This window comes from Manacus vitellinus, unplaced genomic scaffold (genome assembly GCF_001715985.3).
Source record: "Manacus vitellinus isolate BGI_N305 unplaced genomic scaffold, ASM171598v3 scaffold_10_pilon, whole genome shotgun sequence".
Classification (NCBI taxonomy): domain Eukaryota; kingdom Metazoa; phylum Chordata; class Aves; order Passeriformes; family Pipridae; genus Manacus; species Manacus vitellinus.
The window spans coordinates 5322969-5348787 of record NW_021938838.1 but is presented as its reverse complement, the minus strand read 5'-3'; the positions used below and the strand labels follow the sequence as shown (position 1 = coordinate 5348787).

At 40.7% G+C, this 25819-nt stretch overlaps 1 protein-coding gene across 2 annotated transcripts in view; it reads right to left on the bottom strand.

Moving 5' to 3' along the window:
- The window catches only part of CDH13 (cadherin 13), a 444671-nt gene that overhangs the window by 341998 nt on the left and 76854 nt on the right, over window positions 1–25819 (bottom strand). For both annotated transcript variants that reach the window (XM_018083847.2, XM_018083853.2), the window contains exon 2: window positions 17836–17947. In XM_018083847.2, coding sequence (XP_017939336.1) covers window positions 17836–17947 — 112 coding nt within the window. The remainder of the gene's footprint in view (window positions 1–17835; window positions 17948–25819) is intronic.

The following is a 25819-nucleotide window of genomic DNA, read 5'->3' as shown; positions in this document are numbered from 1 at the left end:
GGACCTTTAGGTTGGATATCAGGAAGAAATTCTTTACAGAGAGAGTAATCAGGCATTGGAATGGGCTGCCCAGGGAGGGGGGGATTCACCGTCCCTGGAGGTGTTTAAGATGAGACTGGATGTGGCATCAGTGCCATGGGCTGGGAACCACGGCAGGGTTGGATCAAGGCTGGGACTTGATGATCCCAGAGGTCTTTTCCAACCCAGCTGACATGGTTTACAAGCCCTCCAAAATAAACACCAGCTTAGAGACTGATAGTGTCAAATTTATACAGTGTATTGGTAGAGAATTCTCCAGGAAAAGAATTGACTCTTGAGAACTGCAGAACCCATGAAAGAGGAAAGGGCACTTAAACTTTGCCCATTTGCAATGACTAAACAAGCAGGTTTTGTCAGCATATTCAGCTTATTGATTGACCAAGAATTACAGTGTTTAACTGTGTCCATTGCATTGGCTCTATGCTGTAGCTAATTCAAACTGAGCAGCCTGAACCTTACAAATAGAGATCAGCTTGAAAAAAATTACTACAAGCATTTAAACTTATTCATTACACAGGTCAGGACCTGCTGGGCATGCACTGCAGCCCAGGGAAGTTAGGGTGGCCAGTTCTTCAGTAAGGCTACTTACATGCTGGATCTCCTTGCCAGGCTCATCTACTGACTGTTCAGAGCATCAGTATTGTTGATCCTCACGTTACAAATCTGCCAGACGTGCCTGGCACGTGCTGGCATTGCCATATGTGCTCAAATCAACTGCCAGGCACACAAACAACAGCCTTGACCTAAAATGTTGTTAATAAAAGCAGTAAATTTGGTCTCCCTACGACCTACCACGGAATCCATAGAACTGCCAGGCCAAGGTGATCCAAATGGTGCTGAGGTGGTTAATTTGAATGTTAAAAGTAAGAGTTCACTCAGGAGTCTTAGGAGGTTTGAGGGCTGTTAATATGAAAGGCCTCTGCAGAACAGAGCAGGTTTGTTTCAAATGAAGTCTCCTCCAGACTCACCGAGGTGGGAAAGAGACTGGGAGCCTTTGTGAGGGAACAGCCCAAGAAAGGAGCCCAGCTTTCAAAGAGGCAATTCAACATCTCCTGCTGATTACAGTGGCAAAGCACTGCTGTTAATTGCTGTCAGTTGGAGGGGAGAACACGTAATATTCCAAGCATGACTTTGGTCTAATTCTTCAAGCACTGGATAAGTTATATCCAGCAATATGTTTCACACAACATTGTCCGTTACTCCCAAATTAATGTTTTCCTGTGCAGAGTCTGGTGGGGTTTGTTAATAGACAGGCAACAAGAATGGTAATTAAAGTATGCAGTGATGGGTACACATTACAAACAAAATGCTCCCTTTGATCCTGCAGGTTGAAAGGCCTTCTGAAAAACCTTTATCTTGAGAGGAGATAAACACAACATTTGAGAACCTTTTGACTTCTCTGCTATCAGCCTTGCAACTTTTTCCAGTCAGTTTTTAACGATTCTCTCTGTAATTAGCAGCACCAAAGTAGAAGCTGATTGACAAGCAACCAGCAGCTGTTTATACAGTGGGAAAAGCAGAAAATTATAACAGCATGAGATGTTTATTTAACTCCCTGTGCAAACCCAGCACAATCTCACGGTCCCTGCGCTGCCTCGGAGCCACTTGCAAACAACTTGGCAGTGAAAGCCCTGGTGCCCCCAGGGAGAGCAAGGCCTCCTCCTTGCTGGCTCTGCACAGGACATTCCACCAGCCACACACCAAGGCTTGGGAAGTGATATGGAAGGAAGGCCTAGGCTAAACTACCCCGGGAAGTTACCACCACCTTCCAAAGGCGTCCAATTAAATCATCGGCCAGTCTAACCCGGCACTGAGCTTCTCTGGGATCAAACCTCACAGTTAGTGTTTGGAGAAGCAGCCGTATCAAACATGTGAAATCTTATATCCCTCCCATCAAAGTAGCTCAGTTATGTCATCACCATGCAAAGAAGTCAAGTCTTCTTCTCTTAAAAATGGCTTCTTAAAGCTCACAGATGTTTTAGACTAGTTCTCTTTGTCTGAGCCCACCCCACTAGGAGACAGCCAAATAAAAGGAAATTTCCTCTTTTATTCTGCACAGATAAGAAAAATGAAAAAAAAAATATTTTCCAAGTGAATAAACTGGTAGAAAAGGCATCAGAACAACAGCCCTAAGAATGAAGTCCCAGTTCTCCAGCAAGTATCTGGAATGCAAGTAGAATTGATTCAGCACCTGCAGGTATTCAATAACTTGCAAATGTGAGTTTAATCAACCAGAGAACACAATTGCAAAAAAGGTTCTGATTCCACATTTCTGTTGTGGATATCTGGGCACAAGTCAGCAAAAGGACTTTAATTCCTTTGGAGGATCTTTGCTCAAATGACTCCCCACATGAAACCTGAGGCTGCTGGGGAGGAAATGGAAGTCTCAGTTCTGAGCAAGTGCCTGGTCTCTAGGCTGATATTTGTTCCTCATTACCTAATACTCTGACCATGGTGAGTGTGAACAAGGATCCTGCTTATCTTCCTCTGCAGTTCTGCTCACTTTTGCTATTGAACAACAGCTTTTGGTCATTGAGATTTTGATCCAACTCATCAAAACTTGGTAGGATCTGATGTTCCAAAATGTTGCCGTGTATTTCATCTCTCTCTCTGTTTTATAATTTCAAGAAGAGCGTGACTTAATACAGGGGGAAAAAGAGAAGGCTGTTCCTATCAGAACTGCAATATCAGATGAAAGCAAAATAGATTGTTTTCACTCCATTTCTCCCACTGTTTAATAACGTGACTTTTGCATACCACCATTCCACAGTCATAATACAAAAACAGCTACAGTATAATGTGTTTTCTTTTAAAAGGTCATCATTATATTAGCAGTATTTGATGCATTGTGACCAAAGTACACATTTTTTAGAGATAAGAGCTTATCTAACATTTTTCTTTAATTTATTGGCATCAAGAAAATCTATTTAATTTTCGCTTTCAGAAGAACATCTGCAAATGATTGACATAAATCAAGGGACCTTTGCAGCTGCAACTTTCTCCAAGAGCAGAGCAGAAAGCCATGTTTGTCAATAAGCCTGAGTAGGATTAAAAAAGAACAAAAAGAAACAAGAAATAAAAACCCCCAAGCTACAAAACAGTTAATTATTGGAAGTAAATGTTTCGTGATCTGTGTATGGCACCCAGAGCTGAATAGATCATTAGCTAAACTCCCAGTCAGCATTCCACAGAAGCATATGTTTTCCTCATAAGTGCTTGCATAAGTTTGCCAGCAGTCTCAGTGATTTAACTGGAAGTACTAATGTACATAGTGCAATAAGCAAGGCCAAGGAAAAGCACTGATTTTTCTAGGGTCTTAACTTCATAACCATAGGCATTTCTGACAGCCTCAAGCATTTTTTTCCCAGCTCTTGCTGCTCTTAAATTTTCCCTCCGTTTTGAATCCTCCATGGAAAGCTACTGCATCTGGCAAATGCTGTCAAGAGCTACACCTAACCCCATATTGCCATTTGGTCCAGCTCCTTCTATTTTCTGTTTGTGCTACCCTGTGGCAGCCTAATTGCAAACTCTCAGCCCTGCTTTCAGAGCATGCACGGGTCAGGGATCACACACAGCAAACAGTTTGTTTGCAGCCACCTGCAGAGAATTTAATGTATGGATACAGGCAGATCAGTGCCCACTGGTGTCAGTGCCATCCAGCAGTCCCAAGCACGTTCCCTTTACCACCAGAAATGTAGCTGTAGCTCATTAAGGAGCAACAGGGACAGGACTTTGTGAATTCCTGTTTCCCATCCTCACAATAAACACACCGTGCTGCCTGTAAAGTAGCTGACAGCTAAAGATCAATACGCAGCGAAACCAGCTAAATAAAAACAATTCCAGGGAGAAAACACTGCAGAGGTCCCGAGGGAGCCCAGAAAGGAATAAGTCAGCAGGTGCTGACAGCAACTCCCTCCAGTTCAGACCTGACCCATCACTATTTTAGCACAATGGGTTTAAAATGACCATCTGGGTGTAAAGGTCCCTTCAGCATTAGGTTCTCAGCCTGGTAGCAACAGGACAAAGCACCCCAAACAACCCTGAGAAACATCCCAACTCGAGACTCCCAAGCCTCCAGTGCCATAGTCATGTTTATCTTTCAAGAACACATTGAATTATTTTAATATTTTCTACATTTTAAGAAGTACTGTAAAGCCAGGAAAACTTACTAATCTCCATTTATTTCCAACAGTGGTCCACTAAGATTCTCACCAACTGAAAATAGATGGAGGAAGACATTCCCTGCCTCAGAGGTCATATTACTTTTGGCAGTTAGAACTATTTACCAGCTACAGGATGCTGCTGTATGTGGTGTAAATTGGATGCAGTTTCAATAATGGACCTCCCTTCAAACAGACTGTTTTGAGGCAGGTTCTGCATCTCATTTAATTTTAGAACAAGAGGGACATGCTGATTGCTGAGACCTTCTGGTCAGAGCCGTTTGTTTGTTATTTCTGGGCTGTAGGTGGGCTGGTGCTGGAGTGTTTGAGCACAAGGAAGCAGGTGGGTGGCAGGGACCTCGCTTTCCCAGCTGCACTAATTCCCAAAGACCGAAATAAACATAAAAGAAATCAAAGTGCAGCTCACAAAAGGTGTTGAAGCACATCAAATGAGTTCAAAAGCCTCCTGGAGGTAGAGTCTTCCTGAGCAGAGGAGTTACAGTACTAAAGGCACAATATTAATTAGCCATACATGAATAGCATCTGCTGGGAGACACTAAAGAGGATCCTGGCTCTTCCTGGAATTCTTAAAATGCGACCATGGAAGGAGATTTGGCAAGAAGGGCCAAATTGTGGAATTTCTTTCATAGGAAGGATGTTTAAAAATAAAGAAATAAAAACCATTTTAGTGGGTGTAGCACACAAGGCCTGTGTTAAGAGAGCAGAGCTGTCCCCCTGAGCTTTGTTCCGGTGCTAGTTCCACAGCTCCCAGGAAACATGATTCCTCCAAACAAAATCAGGAGAGTTGACACAAGGTGCTGAATTTCATCCTAAAAAGCCCAGTGTCTTCCTTGCTGATCCCCTTTCTCCTAAGCATCATTACAGTATTAATTATTGGTACTTATCAGACTTATTGATTGTTATCTAAGCTCCCTTTCCACTGCTGTACAGCCCTTATGGGGCTGTTTTCTGCTCACTGGGGCAACAGGTAGAAGTGTAGCTGTACATGAAATCAAAAGGCAGCAGGATGCTTTCAAACCACAGAGCAGAGTTGAAGGAACTAAATACACTGTATGTGAAATGAGTAAATAAATCCCAAGAAATGGAATTAAGATGAGCATTAATCAGGAGGGGTTTGAACGTGGTCCACACACTGCCCAGTTCATGGGAATCTTGCTAATTGCCTTTCAAAGGCCACTTCATCCTATTAAGATTATCCTCAAGAGACCCTCAAGACTTTGGGGGCAGCAGGGGAGACCAAAAAAACCCAACCACATTTATCATGTTTGGAAACAAACAGAAATTGATTTTTATTTATCTTATGAAGCAAAACGTCTGTTATCTTTCTCTCCTGGTATTTAATCCTATTTTTCCTAGCAATATAAATAATGAGAAAGACCAATTAAGCTGAGGCCAACCTTCAAGGCAGTGAGAGATAAATACCCTGACACCTACTGCAGCAGGCAGGATGTGTCATTTCTCTCGTGCACAAGTGTTGATGCAGATTATGTGACAGTTTTAGACTTATCGCTGTAGCCAAGCAAGGTATAAATTATGACAGGTCCACATGGATTACGGATGATTCAAAGCAAATCAAAGGCATTAATTTTAATATGGTGGTTTGTCTCTCTTAAATGGCACCCTTAACTTTCTGTAACAGCAACCACTAAAAATCAATGAAGTGAGACCCCTGCACGCCCCAGGGCTGTTAATCCCTGGAATTTGAGCCAAAGGAGCCCGTGCAAGCAGAGCCACAAACCCAGCTCCCACACTCCTCATCTGGAATACATGGCACCTGTGAGAGCCCCCTCAACAAAATTTATGATTTAAAAAGCGTAACCAAGTTTTAATTTCTAAGTCTCTTCTACAGGTGTCTCCCTGAAAGCTCCAGTGGGGGTTCACAGTCCCCTCCACATTGGGAACTGCAAGATATTGAGGTGCTGGAGCGTGGCCAAAGGGCAACGGAGCTGGGAAGGGTCTGGAGCTCAAGCCTGGTGAGGAGCAGCCAAGGATGTTTTTCCTGGAGAAAAGCAGAGTCAGGGGAGACCTTATTGCTCTCTACAAATACCTGCAAGGAGGATGTAGACAGGTGGGGATCGGTCTCTCCTCGAAAGGAACCATTAACAGGACAAGAGGAAACGGCCTCAAGTTGCAGCAGGGGGGGGGTTGTGTTGGCTATAAGGAGAAATTTCTTCACTGAAAGGGTTATTAAGCACTGAAACAGGATTCCCAGGGCAGTGGTGGAGTCACCATCCCTGGTGGGATTTAAAAGCTGTGCAGATGTGGCACTTGGAGACATGATTTAGTGCTGGGGGAATGGTTGGACTCGATGACCTCGGAGAGTTTCTCTAACTTAAACAATCCTATGATGTAGCAGGAGCACGTGCACAGCAGAGCTAAGATGTGAAAGCATGAGAATTGAAAATTAAGTCAAAATGCTTATTTTACTTCCAATAGCAAGGCAATAGTTCAGCCCAAGTCTCAGCCAGCTCTCAGTGAAGTCAGTGAGAGTTGTTTCATTGAAATCAAACAATGTATGATTAGGTCCTCACAGAATTATCTGTAATACAATACTCAAAATTGTGAAGAGTTTCAGGTTAACATCTAAAAGCCCATTTTCCTTCTGGAATTCTGTAATGAAGCTACTGTAGGAAAAGAATCAATACATAATTCAGTATAGTGGAACGATTATTAGAAAGGCTTGTTAAATATAGTTCCACAATTGTGAATAAAAAGAATTAAATCCCTCATTGCTTCAATCATGCTGTACTGACTCCTACCAAACAGGCTGTTTCAGACAAAAAAAAATCCCCACAACTTTTCCAGATCTCAAAATGGAAACTCTAACACAAGAAAAGCAAGGGCAGCAGGGTTAATTTGCAAAAGGGGAGTAGAGGGGGGAAAAAGTTCCTAAATCTCAAGATAAATTTCACTTTTGTACACTGATAACAACTTATAATTTAGTTTTTTCTGAAGTGTGCCAGGACAAGGCAGGAAAGTGTTTCTTAACTCAGTTTGCCAATTCTCCTTTCAGGCTAACACTGTTATTGATAATATCCATCACAATTCCTTGTCTTCCCGACGCGCTGGCAGCAGCACCTGAGGAAGTGCTGACTCACACACCTCAACACCTCCCTGTCAAAGTTAATCTGAAATGGATTTTACTTTCCAAAGGTAAAACAGAAGTGCATGAAGTCAGCTACAAATGGCATTCACAGATCAGTTTTCAGCACTTCTCATCGCTCCTGTAAGATCTCATGAGTACACCACAAGAGTTTTCTGCCAAACCCTTGGGACCTTCAGAGCAAAATAGTCAATTATATTTCTCTCTTTTTCTTCAAGGAAAATTAATGTATATTTTACACACAGGAGAATGGCAATTAAACTCTGCTTAATTAAACTGGCTCTGTTAAACTCATGCAGACACTTTCACAGAGGACAAACTAAGGTTGACTTTGGGTTTTCTAAACCCCCAGCTCTAGCAGCAAGCCTGTTACAGACCTGGCTTTAGAGACCACTAAAGCTACACAGGGAGCCATTTCATGACCTTTACCCATAACCCAACATTTCCAATCTGGCTACATTAAGTTTGGTCTTTAATCTTCCTTAACAAATATCTGTATCTTTATTAAACTATTAAATCTGTCCCTTGTCATGGGGGCAGTGCCAGCTGTTCCAGCAAGGGCTGGCCCCTCCCAGCCATCCTCCTCAGGAGCCCAACTTCCCCAGGCTCTCTCCTGCCTAACCACAGGCAGAGAGGGGGCAGCACCAGCCTCCTGCCCTTATTTTCAGTGCTCATCCCCACCCAGAGATCATTATATTTAAGAAGTCGTTAAGAGAACATGAAAAAAAACCAATCTAGATTTTTTTGCTCAGTTACTCAAAACCCAGCAGCACTTGCAGATGGGAAGAATGAGAGTTTTGGCACAGATTTACGCAGAAAAACCCAATTTGAGCAGGAGCAGCACTCACCCATGAAAACTGAACTTCTTGTTGTATTCATGGTTCTGAGCATAATCAAACCAAATCATCTGGTTCAGCACAGAAAATTCATGTGCAGGGAAGCTCCTCTAGCTTTGCTTTTGCATGGCTGCATAGGGAACAGCCTCCTCACAGCTCAGCCTTTCCCAAAGCACGCTCTGTGTAAGCAAATACTGGTGCTGAAGTTAATGGAGTTTAGGCCTGTGGTGCACTGAAGTAAACTCAGAGTTCTGTAGAGTGTGGAAGGAACTTAAACACCTTGCTAAATCAGGATCTAAAGCAAAGCTACGGTGCCAGAAAGAGTTAAGTCAGATGTGTTCAGCCCTCGTTCATCACACAGGTAATTTCATTTCAATTAATTACCAGTGCTAACTGTAGTTACCATCACACAGTTCTGGGAAATGATGCTGGCTTATAAAACCAGCAGCAAGTAGTCAATGCCTAATGTTTTCAGAAGCATTAGGATTAATAGATTTATTATGTAAGTGTTAAAGCTTCTATATTTCAATTTCTCCTAACTTTATTGGAGAAGCTATTAAAGACAGTGGCTCAAAGAATAAAAGTAAAGTGCCAGAAGTAATAATCTCATTTTAAATGCAGTTTCTTATTTTGATTTACAATTGGCAGGAGCTGCTATTCTGTTATGCCAAAAAACTTCTGCCTACCTGCAAGATGAGATCTGACTGATTTCTCAGAAGAAATACCAAATCTTACAGAACATTTTGAGAGTTGCATTTTCTTATTAATCGGAAGAGTGAACTCATCCACTCTGTTATTAAAGATAATTTTAGACGATTTCCTGTGCCACAAACATAACTTTTAAAAATTTAAATGAAATGAGTTCTTTGGTTGCAAATTACACTGTATAACTCCCACAATACTGCTTTCATTGCTCTAGAAAAATATTATAAAATCACTATTTCCTGCTTTTTTCTATGACACACTTGAGTGGCTCCTCCATAACCACGAGCCAGGCTGAATACCAATCCTAACTAGAAGTGCCTTGATTAAAAACAGATACAAAGAAACCACCAACCAACCAACCAACAAAAAAAAAATACCCAAACCAAACCAAAAAAAAACCCCCAAAAGCTACAAACCAAAACCAGAAAAAACATAACTGGACAACCAAACACCAAATCTTAGGCAACTGAGCTCGTGGCCTTTCTTTCAGCCTCAGTGAATCCCTGGGAAGCTCCTGACCACAGCACTTAACAGCTGCCTTCCTACCCTCCAGATCATTTGTCTGCCTCCAGCATCACCTTGGAACCCAAACTCATTCAGAGAAATTAAAGAACCCCCCTTATGCTTCTGTCACACCTGCCTGGTCTCCAGGACTATTATGCATCACAGAAATAGGTGCACCTCACTAACAGCAGCTGTGTAAATATCAGTAACATAATGTGTTCTGAAACATCACATCAGCTGTAAAGTCAAGGAATTATAGAGTTGGGATAAGTATTTCAGGTCACATAAAAGCCACTTATAACCTTGGCATTCAGACATCTCCAAATTTTCTTTTTATTATGGGGCATAAAACCCAACTCATTTAAAGTATCCTTATGTTTACAGCTTCAATGCAGTTTTACAAAAAAAGGGTAAAATTTATTAGCTATGCCCATTATATATTATATTAACTGCAACAGAAGACCTGGAGCACATTATTAATCATCTCTCCATGATGACAGAACTACAAAAGGCCGTGAGCTGCCACACCACTTCTCAGGGACTACTTTAGCCAGAATTAAACCAAAACACATTTGGATTTGTGGCCATTTATGGCTCTTATACAGCTGGGAGCCAATACTGTGCTGTGGCACCATCATTCCCACCCAACACCAGCACAGACTGTCCTGCTCCATTCCTCCTTTCAGTCTCACCTCCTCCTTCCCTGACTCTCAACAGGAGAAAGGAGCACTTGGCCCAGGGTCAACTCCTCACCAGAAGATGGATGCAGGGAACCAAGCACACCAACATCATTTTGGTGTTCACACGAGCATATTTTTATGCTTTTTCCAAAAGTAAAAATATTATAAGTACACCGTTTTCGTAATTTCTTGAATTCTGCCTCCCACTGTATTTATTCATTAAAGTTGAAGTTATGTTTTTATATAGGTTGGTGTTAATGTTTTATAAAGGTCAAATTATAGTTGTCTCCCTACTGTTTTATTGTAAATGTTGAGAGCTGGCACTGTAATTTAAATTCCAGCTAAATAAAGCAGGCAGGGGTCCTACTTGCAACCAGGCAATTTGGGTTTTTAGCAGACCAGAGCACATTTTGTGTTGCTGCTGGTTCACTGCCACACACAGGAAGGTAAACAAAGTCCATGTACCTGAATGCATTCACACCAACAACATTTCTTATTGACACAGTAGAGAACACAGATATATTGTCATTATAGAATGTAATATAAGCAAAGTAAAAAATGCACCCATTTTCTACAACCTGCTTTACAGTATTTTAGCAAAGACTGCAAGACAGGACAACTCAGCTTACACATAAACCCAAGTTTCCCATCACTGTTGATAAGTTTTACCTTCAGTAAAACCAGCCTGACTCCCTGGCAGCAGAGCAGTCCTGTGCATCAAACAGATTATCATTCACTGCAGTCTAACCTGTATTTGAGCTCTGGTACTGCCAGCAAGTGGTTCAAAAGTGTCAAAGATTTACCAATGCTGGCTACAAACGTCAGGGAGGAATTTCCCTTTTGCTATCGACTGCCTGGGAGCTGTTCCAGCATTGCTTCTCTTTTGCTGCCTTATTAAAGGCCCCTCAGTTCTGCTCCAGTTCTCTCCACAGCTGAGAGAAGAAGGTTGCACTGGGTTTTTTATTACCTTTCTTTTTTCCAAAGAAAGTAAACACATCAAAGTTAGTATTGTAAGTGGAGCTCCTCTGTAAAAACCAACATCCCACATCACTACAGGAATCTTTTAGGCCTTCCCAGGGCTCCAAGTTTTAGTTGTACCTTGTTTAAAGAGAATTCTTTGGTAAAGGAATTTCAAATTTTGTTGAAGATAATCCCTTTCAAGAAGAGATTCTTATTTTAGCAAATCCTGCCTCTTGTCTGGGTTGATATTTGTTGCAGGGACTAAAAGAACACAACACAAAGGTTTTAGTTGATATTCACGTATCCCAGAACATGACATGCACTTACTTCACTATCTACAGGTTCACTTGTCTGCCCAAGAAGCAGCAGGTCCAAGGCACAAATATGCACCAAGTCATTCCAAACTGACCAGGGTTTTAAGAATCAAGCCATTAAAAGTTACTTTTCTTTTTCCCTCCTCTAGAGGAAAAAGTTCAGGTGGATAAGTTGAACAGAGGCATAAGGCAAAACCAGAGGCATTGGCTTCCAGCTAGAAAAATCACTCAATCTGAGATATTTCTGAAAGACTTAATGAATTTACAGCTAGTGTTACTTATTCTCAAGGCAAGGCTGAGAAATCCCCTGCCACAAGAAAGCTATGAAAAAGGAGATGTGACCATTAAAGCAGACAGACTGCTCAGGCTGAAAAAAGACTGATTTAAATAAGCAAAGGGAAAGAAAAACTGCAACTTGAAGCATGATCATAATTACATTAGAAAAGTTGTAATTTGATTTGGATTAGCAGAGAGAAATCCGAAAAGCTCAGAATTAATTGTGAACTACATCTACAATTATTTTCAAGAATACTTGCATGCTTTAAGATATCATTAAGTTAAATGAGATTCTATGTTTAAAGGAAGATTTAACCTCACATACTCCCATTTATTCTCGCTAAATGTCCACCCTGCACTTTGAAATGTAATGGAAAAGGTTTGCTGGCCATGATTCTTTTGAATGGTGCTTTCCTAAGATCCTCAAATTAAGAGTTCTGTCAGAAATGCAGTCTGTGAAAATCCCAAGCAATGTGCTACAGAAATGCATTAAGGCCTCGGCGCGTGGTAATTTGTGCTGCATCTCTTTGTCAGATATGGACAGTTTCCTCCTGATAAAGTTGGGCTGGTGCTGCAGCCACAGGAAGACAACCCTGTTAAATTTTTGACAACCATAAGCAATGTCAGAATATTTTCTTGTGGGGTTTGCCCCGAGTGAAGCCACCTACATTTTCCTGAAAGACAGATTTTTGGCCTTCCAACCCGCAGAGAAGGAACTGCATCATGGCCTGTGCTGGTGATCAGCTCAGAAGGAACAGCTCAGTTAATCTGATTTTTTGTTGTTCTGAAATTGCCAACTGGAAATGAACAGAGAAGTGTCCCCTGAAGCACCCGGGGACATTATTAACACGAGGTTTGCACCGCGCTGAGCGAGAGCCCCAACCTGCTGATCCTGAGCAGTTGGCCATCGATTTGGGTTATTAGGAGAACAGCTGGCCCGTCTCAGCCACCCAAAGCCCACACGTATTTCAAAAAAATATTAGCTGTGAAACATTATGGCTCTTGGAAGGGCTCCAGAAACAAATTAAATCTCAAACCAAGTAATCTGCTACTTTTTATCTTCCTAAATCCAGAGCAGCCCGTTACAGGAGCATTCGCTGTCGCTGCGGGGATTCTCACTCACTTTTCTTTTGTGGCTTTGTTTGGTTTGGTTTTTAAACAGGGTTGTGTGGCTTTTCTCAACAAAACTGACAAGACACTCGAAGTTTCGATTTTCATTTCCTCCACCTTGGAATTGTAATGTCAAGAGGAGGTTTCACCAAAACATGTGCCTTTCCCTCTGTTACTCTCCAAGAGTGACTGCATCCCTGAGAGATTCTGACCTAGTCCTGAAGATACTCTTCAGAGACTAAATAATTCTTTCACTCTGTTCACTCTAAAGTCCTATCTTTAAAAAAAACTATCTTAATTAAATATATATATGCATAAAAATCAAACAGTCTATTTTTGACTCATTGCCCCCTGGGTCCTGGTAATAAGCTGACATGCACTGTTTGGAAGGGAGCTGTCTGACCACCTGGAACCCAACAATCATTTCTCCTGTTTTTTTTTTTTTCTTTAATCATGTGTGAGAGTAGTTTAACAGATGATATGACATGGTTATGTTGCACCAGCAATCTGCTTACATCTATTCAGAGGCACATCTGAGACATTCTATATTATTTAGTCACAATGTGTATTTGCAATGCATATGCAGACAATTTTCTCCCTCCATGTAAGAGTTCTGCATCAAACTTCAACTGAAGGGTAATGCCTTAGGTATTTCAGTGCAAAAGGATCTTCCTCACTCTGCCTCCAGGAACATGTCGTAAAGTTCTTAATCTCCCACTTTAAAACTTACCATTTTTTGACCATTTTGCATATCCCCAGATATTTTCTGGAATTTTAATAACATGGGAATAGTGTGATTAGGATATGTGGCTTCAAATCCTGAGCAACATTTCTGTCCACATAGAATAAGAGAGTCCCAGATGTCTGGCCTTATTCATGTACCCAAGTGTCAGAACTGAAGCTCTGGTATTCAAATTCTATATATGTATGTGAGCCTATTAAGATATATTTTAGAGTATAACAGGCTCTGTCTGGGTAGGAAGGTTGAGATGCCTTTCTGCAGAATCTGTTACCACATGCCAAGGAACGGGAACCAAGTCATTTTTCAACATTTTCTGAAGCACATTCTTAACACAGCGAGTGATTTATGTGAATGGAAAGTAATTTTAAGATGTTCGTAAAATTCAAAACGCTTTAAAGACTTCTTTATTTGGAACAGCCAGCTTGTTTCAACAAGGACACACTGCAGACAAGTACACCTGGATAGGGGAAAAATCCAGTTATCTGGCTATTACCCAGAAGCCTAGACAGTTTTCCCTGCAAGAAATTATTAAGCTTAAAATCTTACCTTGCTAGAACATGTCTTTTTATACAAGCTAAAAACTACAACCTGCAGATCCAATTACCCAAAGCCTGCAATAATCAGCAAAAGGAGTTAACACTGGCATCTAAAGCTCGTGTCAAAGCTCCACAGAGGGTTTGGGGTGTTGCAGAGGGCTGGGTTGGGCCTCTATCTTGGCTCTCTGCGAGGTGAGGGAAAAGGGAAGCAGGGCAGATGAATGAAGTGCGTGTGATGACACGCTCTGCACGGATCAGAACGAGCAAGGGAGCAACTGCAGAGCTGTTGGGAGCATGAAAGAGCCATGGGAAGAGGCCATCTGTGCAGTCAAATGGCATGGAATCAGTGGGAAGAGTGGATGTGATAAATCATGGATCTCACGTGGCATCATCTCAGAATCAACAAGTGACTTGATGTGTGCTCAGGGCTGTGATCCACGGACACGTGGCACTGTGGGAGTAGGAAGGGCCTTCTCTGATCTTCCCACAGCCTTTATTCACCCGGGACAAAGGAAATCTTGGAGGCCACAGCTTTGCTAGACAACAGAAGAATTGCTTCTGAGCACTAATGAGCAGTCTAACACATTTCACATCATATGGGTAAACAACAATTTGAATAGAAAAGTCTTTGTTAAAATCAACAGAACAAAAAAAAAAGTACCCAAGCAGAGACAGATCCTGAAGCAGCCCAAGCTCTGAACACGCAATCCATCACATAAGAGACAGAAGAGGTCAGGCATTAATTAACATCCAAATTAAAGCTTTTCAAGTAAGGGTCAAAACTTCCCTTGTTTTGACATTTAAAGCACTGGCAATGTACTCCCCCGTTCAGTATGCACAACACATCACCTCGTGCTTTATGTTAATTGCCTCCATTTTTCAAGTGCACTGTTTGATTCATTGTCGATTAAAAACACCCCCAAAAAGCCAAGAGTGATGTATGTTAAGTATAAACGTGATTAATGTAACACAATTACATTTCCACATTTGATGAGTCTGATTAGGAACGTTCTATCAGCCCAGCACGACAGAGCCCTGTCACTACCAGTGACCTGCCAGCCTCGCCACAGACAAGCTTCCTGATGGAGAAGCATTTCGTGGCCACAAGTGTTTCTGACAGGTGTAAAACCTGTAATTAAATGCTGTCAATTAGCACTTCATCAAGAATGTAGCAATCTTGATGAGCTTCTCTGTTTGATGGCAGAGATGGTCCTAGGTGTAAACAAAAGAAAGCTCTAAGGAAGACAAAAACAGTCACACAATTGCTTGCTAAAATAATAATTATGTGGACAGACCCTCTCCTACTTCCAGAAAACGAGTCTATGGGTCCTCTCCCATTACATCAAAGGAACATCTGGTTTAAGAAAATTGCACTCAGAGAAAAAAATTGGGTAGGCCAAAAGTAGATGACCAATGCCTGATTTTGTTTGTGATCATAGAAAGCACAAGTTATAAGGAGATAAAGGGGTCTGAGGAGGAAAAAAATAAGGTCAAAATTAGAAAAAAATAAATGAAAAAGAATAGTTAAATGAAATGGACCAAGTCTGGAGGTTGCTGTTAAATGAGATACAAGAGGTACATAAATAAATAAGAATTAAAAAGCCAGTTCAGCCTGACTACAATGAGAGAAAAACTAATAGCAACTAAATTCCAGTGAAACTAATTGGAAGGGGGATATGCACATGCAACTGGACTTTTTATGGCCAGCTTACAGGCTTTGATAAGAATTGCTACAAATCAGAACAAGAAATAAGAGAAAAGTCTGTATCCTCAGTCTGGGTATCTTTTCCTTCTTCTCACCAGTAAATGTAAAATATAATTAACATTGCCATATGTAGAAGTAATAAATACATAAGAAGCATCCATAACCTATATTTAATTACGAGGGAGATGCCAGCAATGAAATGTACAGTAGGTCCTTGTTTAAATTGAAAAAGAAAAAAAAAAGAAAAAGACTGTTATATTGCACTTCAGAAAAGAATTAAGAGCTCCTTGGCTTATTGAGGACTACAAAAACAATCACTGCTATGGGCCTGCTTTGCATATTTGCTCTATTAATTTACACAGCCCGGGTAAGCCTCACATTGCAATGCAACCGCTGAATTACCCCGCTCTCGGGTAATGGGGATAAAAAGATGCAAGAGCATGCAAAGTGTGTTCAGACAGACAATTAAAATTATCAGTTCTGTTGACAGCTAAAATGAAGAAACTGTGCTGAGGTTTGATGGTGCTGCATGAAGGACACAGGGCTTGCGAGTGATTGAATTAACGGGGCTCACGCGCTGACGGGCTGCCTTTGTCAAACATGGCACATTAGGCCAATTTAGTGTCTGCTTATTAAAATAATTTCATTCCAAAGATTGTTTCCAGGCATTTCTGAATCTCCTCCTGCTCTTCCCTCCTCCTCACATTACCAATGGCATCTTAATTATTGTGCTTGGTTTATGCCGGTGCAAGTTGCTGGGTCATCACAGAACAGCCCAGTCAATTTGGCTGAGCCAACTCATCCTTCAGGTGATCCTCTCCCAGTCAGCAGGAGATCTGGACAGACACACTACAGCCTGAAGCAGATAAAGTATACAACAAAGGCCATTTTTATTCAATTTAACACTAGTTTATCAATATTCCTTTTTTTTACATAGGTCTTTAACCCTGCATGCTTATTAAACCTACTATGCTTCTTATATTGTAAGATTTTGACTTTTAATCATGCAGGAATGTGTTTGGCAGCTCTTCAAAAATTAGAATTCCAAAGACAACAAAATTGCCCAAAGAAATTAGAAGTTTGAAATCTCTTTCCTAAACTGAAGAAGCATCTCACATCTCTGAGCAGTATTGCTATTCATGATCTAGATCTCCCATGGAAAAGCAACTCAGACTGAGCAACATGGAAATGCTGAGACTAAAAAATGCCATCCTAAAGGTTTATTTTAGCACCTGTTAGAGGCTGAATAACTTAAGCTTAAGGGAGTCATTTAAATAGACTTTGGCAACTAATTCTGATGCTTCATTTTGAAAAGTTAGTGCTATTTTAAAGTGAATGCACACAGATTAATTACACCTACAGTGAGAATACATCAATATGTAGTAGCAATATGTGGAGAGAAGTGAAAATGGCAGCCTTTAAGTCTTTAAAGGCATCTGGATGCACCACTGGATAAGGCACTGCCTTGGTTTGACAGTGTTGAAGTCCCAAAGCTCCAGGATGGAATGAACATGTTGTGACACTGAAGTGCTGGAATGAACCCACACCAGTTAAAGTTCCTCAGTTTAATGCTTTGAGTACCTGGTGCCAGACTGGATTTTATGTTGTGGCACCTGGTCAGGGGAAATATTGCTGAATATCCCAGCTGTGTGACACACACAGGAACATTCTGCAATCACTGATGATCCCAAGCTCCATCAAGCCTCCTCTGAATTTCATGTAAAGACTTGGACTTGCACCAGATATGAATGAAACTTTTAAGGTACAAAGTTCTAAACCTGAGTTGCAGAGATTATTTCATAGTGAAATGTGGATAGGCAAGTCCTGATTTTCAAGCTCATAGGTAAGGCCATAAAAAAAAAAAAAAGAGTAAATTTGCTTTTTAAAAAGTTACATATTCTAAGTTTTCATAATATTCATATAGTCCTAATTATTATACATCATATTTTGTCATCTCTAATACATGGAACAGAGTAAAGTCTGTAGAGATATAGGATTCATGTAGGGGAACTCAGACAGAATCATGGCAGTATTCAAAATCCTAAGTACAAAAAAAAAAAAGCTCTCTGATAAATGGCAGGAATCAAATGCATACATAAACAATTCTGATTTTTGCACAATAGTAATATATGAAAATAACGTACGGTTCAGAACCAGCCGGTCCTCTGTGAATTCAAATGGCTTCTCAATATGAAAAACCTTCTGCTGGAATCCAGGGACACATTCTAAATCTTCTGCCCATGCAAGCAGCAGAATCTGAGGGGGAAAAAAAAAAACAGAAATAGACTTTGAGCATCCATTCCTTCATCCATCATGTTGGCTTCTGGGAACGATACCGGGCCTGGGCTCGGTGCTCATAAAACAAAACATTGGGTTTCATACTCATAAAACAAAATATCCATCACATCACACTTCCCTTTCAAATCTTGCTAAACAACTTTTTATGTAAGGTTTTTGCTTTTATATATGTGGGCTGGCATGGAAGTTACAAAATAGGAGCTTTCAAGGTGAAGTTCAGTTCAGAATATCAATAAAGAATATTATTGATCTTCCTGAACGATTTAATGTTGCTCCTAAAAATCACATGCACTGAGCTTAGCTGAATACAGCTGGACTTAAATATATGCTTAAATTAAGCATATGTAAGTTGATTTGAATAAGAGATAAATTAGGACCTCCAAACCTGTTTCAGAAAGTTGACCACTAAGTTACAGAATAAATTCTTTATTTAAGGGTAAAGTTTCACCTACAGAAGTTTTATTTATAAAAGAACTTCTTTGCTAATAAATATAAACTCTTGCTTTTCTCTTCTTTCCCTCCAAGCCACAGTTTGTCCATTTTCCCTATAATCAAAAGCTTGTTTACACCAAGGGAAGACTGAAAAAGAAATGTGTGCATCATAGTGGATCTGAAGGTTAAAGTTGAATACAGTTTGTGAAACTGTTAGTGTATGGTCACCAAAGTTCTCTGTCACCACAGGAACACCCTGACAAAGGAGGAAGCTTAAAAGCAAAATAAAATTGCTTGGAAATAGGTACAGTATTAATCTCAGTCTCTGAAGCATTTTACTTCTGAGGAGAGAAAACAACCTGAAGGGTTATTTTTTTCTTGGCAGCTGTTACACAAGAGCATGGAGGTAAGAACGCTCCAGGAAGAAGAAGCAAGAAAAAAAGTTACTGCAAAGTTTAAAAGGTTAAAGAGAGAGGCAAAAGGAGGTGAGTATAAGAGTAGGAAAAGCCAAATCATATTTTCCAACCTCAACATGTGTAACTACATTTTCAGAGGCACTTTCTGCTTCAGAACCTCCAAAGGTGTATTTTGAAACCTGACTTTCAGGTGGGGTACTGAGTACTCTGATCTCAAGTCATTCTGGCCAACCTCCTGCTTGCTGGGCAGTCCAAACCAAATCAAGCAGAGAGGGTGCACAGAAACCAAGAAGGAAACAGTTGAACACGGGGGTTCTGAGTGACACTCGCTCTTACATTCAGGTGGCCCTGCACAAATGGGTCCGTTTACTCAGGACACCCTCAACACACAATGGAAGTTTTGCAAATCAGACTGTGAAGACAATTTCTCCCCTATCCCACACTGGTGAATGCTGAAGGCTCCTTTCTGCTTCAAGTGACAAACTGCACTCTCCCTTCCCCAGCAGCATCCCTCAGTCCTGCTCCTACTCCATTATCACCTACGCCTGCTGATCTTGATCCTGATCCTACAGTGATGTCCTGTGAAATTTTAACATCTGCATGTTCCCCTCTTCACCACCACTCACAGTCCATTTGCTAACTCAGTGATACATTGGCTGCTCCCTCCTTTCATGCACTTCACACTCCCTGTAAGTTCTGGGGGATCCCATTTATAAAAGCCAAAGGCAGCAATATCCCACCTGCTCTGCATTAGTTTTCTTATCAAAACCAACTGCTGGAGCATTTGTTTCATGTCACTGACATTGGCTCTAAAAGCTTGGCTAGAAGTGCCAGCAGACTGCAAGAAAAAAGGCAGAATATTTCATGGCAATTAAGCTGGTGGAAGACAAATGCAGCAGATGGACACCTTTGCCTTCCATCCTGGCCTGCTCTATGTTTGTCTCTTGGAAGAATTAACCAAGAAAGGAGAGAGACTTAAGCACACCAAGGTGCAACACACTTGACTGCTATTCCCTTCTGTGTACTCTCACTGCTGCTGTCCTTCTAAAAAGGTTTAAAACCACAGCACCTGATCCCTCAGTCACTTATTGACATTGACATACTGATTTTATTGGAGATTTTGGACTCTGTAGGGGTTGAGAATTGAGCACGTCCCCTTCAGTCTTCCCACATGAGATGTTTGCAAACATGAACTGACATATTTCAAGCCTGCCCAGAAAATTGTTCGTAAAACTTGATTACTGATTGTTAAAATCTCCCAGCCTTATATGCATTTAAATGGGCACATGCACAGGAAGAAAGACCCACATGCACTTTCTGCACACATCTTCACAGGTGCAGTTTTAAAAGTACCTGTCCTTCTGACTCAGAGTGTTCCTGAATGAATATGCATCAAAGTGCAATCACAGCAGAAGGAAAACTCTTCCAATCTCAAGATGCAAAGCAACAACTGAAGCAAAGTTTCATAATGAGTCCACACCAGAAAAATAGTCCAAGCCATACATGCTGAAATTTCTCTCCAAACAGCTCTCCCCCTAAAGGATTAACACAGTGAGCAAGAGGAGAAATCGTGTTCTGATCTCCCAGCTACTGGAGTCTTAAAGCTGAAACTCTTGTCTTACAGAGCTATAAATAAAAAGCCTCTTTGGACATCATCTATGTCAGTACTTAGAGAAGGCAATATGTGTACTTTATCAGATTTGTGACAGGATAAGTTGACTTTGAAATCTGGGCAATCTAAATGGGTCATGAGTTAACTTCTGTAAGCCTGGTACAGAAGCCTCACATAATACACATGCAGCAAATAGAAAATGACCTTTACTCCCTTTGAAATAATTACAAGACTCAGGCTCAGCCTTGCTGTGAAACAGAACATTTTATTCCACTTGTGCAATTCCAGGCACTTTCTTTTCTCAACATGTCAGACAAAATGTTAAATTTGTCATCACATGGAGAGTTTTTAATTAATTACCGTTGAAAACGACAATTATTCTTTTAATTTATTTTTCCCATGAAGTAACTTCTGTTGAACTAAATGTCTATCTCATTAAAATAATTCCTGTTAAAGTTCTTCACGCTGGGGAAAAAAAGTCTTCAAAAATATCTTGAAAAAAGTAAGCCAAGCAGATATATGTTGAAGGCAAAGAGACTTGTTCAAAGTAGAATACATTGGAATTTAAGCACCGTGTAGTTTTTGTATTTTTGGATATCATAAAAGGGTTTATGGGCTGATAGCTGTCTAAAGAAAAACTTCAGCTAAATTCACTGAAAATAATATTTAAGTGTCACATGTAGATCTCAGAATATATAAATACTGTTCACACATCTAGTCGAGTAAGTGTTGGACAATTAGTACAAAAGGATCCTTCAGTTGCTACAAAGAAAAAAAGCCAAATTCTTGAACAAAAATGCCAATTATGCAGCAAACAAACTGCTCATGAAAATCTAAAGGGTTAGAAATCTGAAAAGCAAACCAGACAGTTGTGACCACTCCGACCTACAGATCCTGTGTTCACTGACAAGGAAAATCAAAGTTTTTCATAACCTGCTGCTTTGCAGAACCCTACGGAGCAAGGACTCAGTTTTAATATCCTGACAATTTGTCTTCCTGAATTTATTGCCAGTCAACTCTAAGGAAATGTCACTAGTTCAGATAACTCCTGTCCTAGTTTGGCCACGGAGAGAGAACTGTACTCCTGATGAGGTACCAAGCTAAGAAACACCTTTTTTTTTTAGTTAATAAAACAGCACACGCCTGCTGGTGGACCTTTAGTGACCTCCCCACTTGCACTGAAAGCTGCTCACACAGGATATGGTTGGAAAGCAAAAAAAGGACAGCAATTTTATACCACACTGCAGAGGAAATTAATAAAGTCCCTGATGTTAAAGTACCTCTGGGTATCACGACGTGTCAAAACCCAGGGTTCTTCTGCCTCCTCTGCTGGTGACAAAGTCAGTCTCTGAAACAACCTTTCAAAGAATTTCAGAATTTTTATGTCCTTTTCTACTTGCACAGTTTCAGGTTGGACTGGCCACGTCCTCGCCCTGAAAATGAATTTTCTCACCTTTTACTGTAAACACTCTCATGTCTTCATCAGCCCTACCTGCAGGAGATCACCTATCACAAAAAGACATGCTTCAGAATATTAATTGCATTTCACACACATTTTTGGGTTTGAAATTCATCCTTGTGCAAGGCTTTATTTAATTAGAGATGTAGATGGTGCAGACACCTGGGAAAGCCATCTGCCCAGACTGGAATTTTACACACAATAAATGCAAACAAATCTCATTTCATAGGGCAATATTCTGTAGGATCACAATCTGCCTTTGGCTTCAGGAGAGTAACCTGAAATGAAAACAAACCAACAGAAACCGGCACAAAGGAAGAGCTAAAACAGAAATCACACTCGTTTTTAATAAGAGTAATAACCTCAAAAGTTCAAAAATTATGAATCACTTCCAAAAAAATTAGGTTTTTAGTTGTGGTTTTTTTTTTTTGTTTGGAGTTGTAGGTAGGGCAGGTTTTTTTGAAGTGTGATTTTTGGGGGTTCTTTTTTATTCATGTGACTCATTTACTTGGAAGCGGGAATTGAAAATTTATGCTTCCGAGTTTTTCTCTGGAAACACGAGAACTCAAAATTTGGGGTTTTGCATATGAAAACTTCAGATTTTCATCTAAAATACGGTGATCCTTGAAGCTGAGAACAGCAGAGAGAGAAAAGCAATCAGAATAATGAGAACTGCCAACACTGAATTAAATTGCACATGGCAAAACATTTTTATCATGCAGATCAAGATCTTTTAATTTTAAAATCATCTCCATCTTCAGGTGCTGCAACATTAGACCCTCCCAAAAATGGATAGGGAGGAAGCCATCAAAGAAAAACAAGTGATGAGCATCACAGGCACAGATATGATGAAATCAGTAAGAACTATTAATTGATTTTAGGTTTTTACTCTAGATTTAAGTGAGGGAGTCATTTAAATAAAGTTAACAGAGAGAGATTTAAGCAGAATAAAGAGAGCTCTGCTCTAAGGAAGGTTCTAATTCTGCATTATGTAGACTTCAATTAGAGTGTCAGCAGGTCCTAAGACAATTGTTTCATCAGATCACACACAGGTTGGACATGAAGTTCTCCTTGACTTCTCTATTTTTTAACATCAACTAAAACAGCAAAAAAAAAACAACTCAGAAGCCTGAACAACTTATCCTCTGATTGGCATAATTAGCAAAGGTATTTTAACTTTACATGAAGGTATGTTGAATTATTTATCTCTGAAAGTGACTAAATGAATTAAAACACGCAGCTCTTTTGAATTAATTTGATTTCTGGAGTGTTACAATCTGGGGTATTTTTTTTTATTCAATATTTTCATTTTGGAGGGAAGTTTTCACTGTTTCAGGCTTTAACCTCTCTTCTTTTTATCAGGAGAGAAGTTAAAAAAAAAAAAAACTATTTACAATCTCTACAGCTCTACCTCTATATCTGATAGTGAATTCCAGTCATTTTTGTAAGAAATGCTATTAAGATTTGGCACTAAGATTCTTCAAGGATGATAAATATTCTTTTAAAGGGCCTACCTATCCATTTACTGCACAGCTCTGTCCTAAAAGGCAGAGTCACACTTGGAGTACTGAAGAGTGGGCTATGAAAATGCAAATTAGAATGACTTTACTGTCTCACATGAATTCAGTTCTCCTGTCACTAAGCTGGGTGACTGCACCAGGCATCCATTAACTGCAAACAAAATGTGACAAACTCTTTTGTGAGACTACCTACCACAGGAACTTCCTCTTTATGAGCACTTTCCTGGGGAATCTATGTTTATTATACGGATTTTATCACACAGTCAGTAAAAAATGGGCCTCGTCCACGACAGCGGGAATCTCGTTAAGTTATTCAAGAAGCAATTTGCCAGTGGTGATGCCTGAACAGCCACTTGTCCTCTGAAATTCCAGATCTCTGGAAGAGGCACTACCACTGGGTTAAGATGTGACTCCAGGGGTTGTTTACAGCCCAAAGTGCCTCGGAGTCCACCCTGCTCGGGGCGGAGAAAATGAGAAATGCACCAGAAAGCACAGGAGGGCTTTGACAACATCCCTGTTTGAAGCCACAGCTGGGATGAGTCCTCTCTCCCCAGCACCCACCTGACTGGAAACCAGTCACTTTTTCTGCTCTTCTCCCTGAGCCCAGTCACAGTTCCAGGTGTGACACCCAGTGCCCACGGGATAGTGGAGCTGGGTGTGAGACCCCCCAGTCTGCACCACAACCTGCCCTGGGACTGAACCCTAAAATTCAGCTTCTTAATAAACTCTTACTGTCACATTTTCCATGCTTCAGAACATGAGCTGGCTTGGAGCTCACTTGACTCACAACCCCGGGAAAAACTTGGGAACTCCAAGGAAAGCCACCTGGGCACGTTCCTGTGTCACCTGATCCAGATGATCTTGCCTTGGCAGAGGGGTTGGACTGGGTGGTCCCCAGAGGTCCCTTCCAGCCCTAAAGGTTCTATGAAACCCTTACACAGGCCTGGAATGAACCACCTCTGGTGTCACAAGCAGGCCCAACTTACAGACTCCTGCCTGGATCTCTTGATCCCGATCATAAATAATTCTCCCTACACTCCATAATTCCCGACCTTTATTCTGATGGTCATTTCATAACTTCCAGAATAAATTTGTTCATGGTCAATTTACAGCCATTTATTCTCTTACAAGTCTCATGTCATAACTTAATTAACCTTTGTCCTGTCTAAATCTTCCATTTATCAGGCCAGACAAACCAAGCTCTTTCCAACTCCTCCTATATGGATCCATCTCTGTGATCATCTCAATAGCCTTTCAGTGGGCCTGCTTAAGTTCACACCTGTGCAAAATACACAAAGAATTCCAGATAAATATTCTCCAGGGTCTGGTAGGTGATCCTGATATTTCCTTAAGCCCAAAATATGTTGTCTAATGCTTCCTGAAATTCTACTTTTTTTATAAGTCTCGTCATGGTGATGCTCACGATCGTTCTAAAATTAACCAGCACACAAAGGGCTGAAAAATTTGACATGGGCAGAGGTACTGCCACCATTTACCTATGACAGTGTTAAGCAGCTTCTGCAAACAGAGTCAGGATTATTCTTTATGAAATATAAATGCATTGCTAAATAATAAATATTCATGTATTGCTTAATCTGTGCCCTTTGACCAGCTGGGAACCAGCTCTGCTCACACTGGGCAGAGATCTCACAGCACAAGCTTAACCTTCCCTCTCCATGCAGATCATGAGCTGAGACAAAGGATCTGCCCCTAAATCTAAGCTTCCAGCTCAAGAGGAGTTGTACTCACATGGCTCAGAGTGCAGGGTCAACCTACTGTTCCATCAACGTGGATGATGATGAACATTGTTCAGATTTCTGTAATCCAGGGAATAAATATCACCCTGGTTCATTAAGTATTTTAATAACAGAGGCCAAAACGTGTTACCTGTGCTCAAAGTAAGTAATATTTTAAATTACTCAACTATTTAGCAAGTCAATCCCTCCCCATGGTGATTAATGGCACCATCTAACACACCAGACTGGAGCAAAAGGACGGGTTGGGCTCCAAGGTTAGTTTTTGTTGATTTTTAGGCATTATGAAAGAAGTAATCATGTTTTGCTGAAACCCATCCACCAGTGGAATGAGATTACAACTGGTTAGCCTATTTAGAGAAGCTGCATAATAAATTCATTTTACAGGGCACAGAATAATGCAAATGAGCCGTTCAACAGCACTCCTGTACCAGAGAAAGAGGCATAAAGAAGAAACATTGAAAGTCAGAGTTCTGAACTGGTTTTACTGCAAGGTGGGGAATTACTGAAACCTAAACTGCCTCTCAGCAATAACCTGCTCGAAGATCTGCTTATAACAAACATTTTAGTTATTTATTGCCTAATGAAATAAACAGGTTCATCCTATTTTCTGGCAGTAATGACTTCACGAAGCACT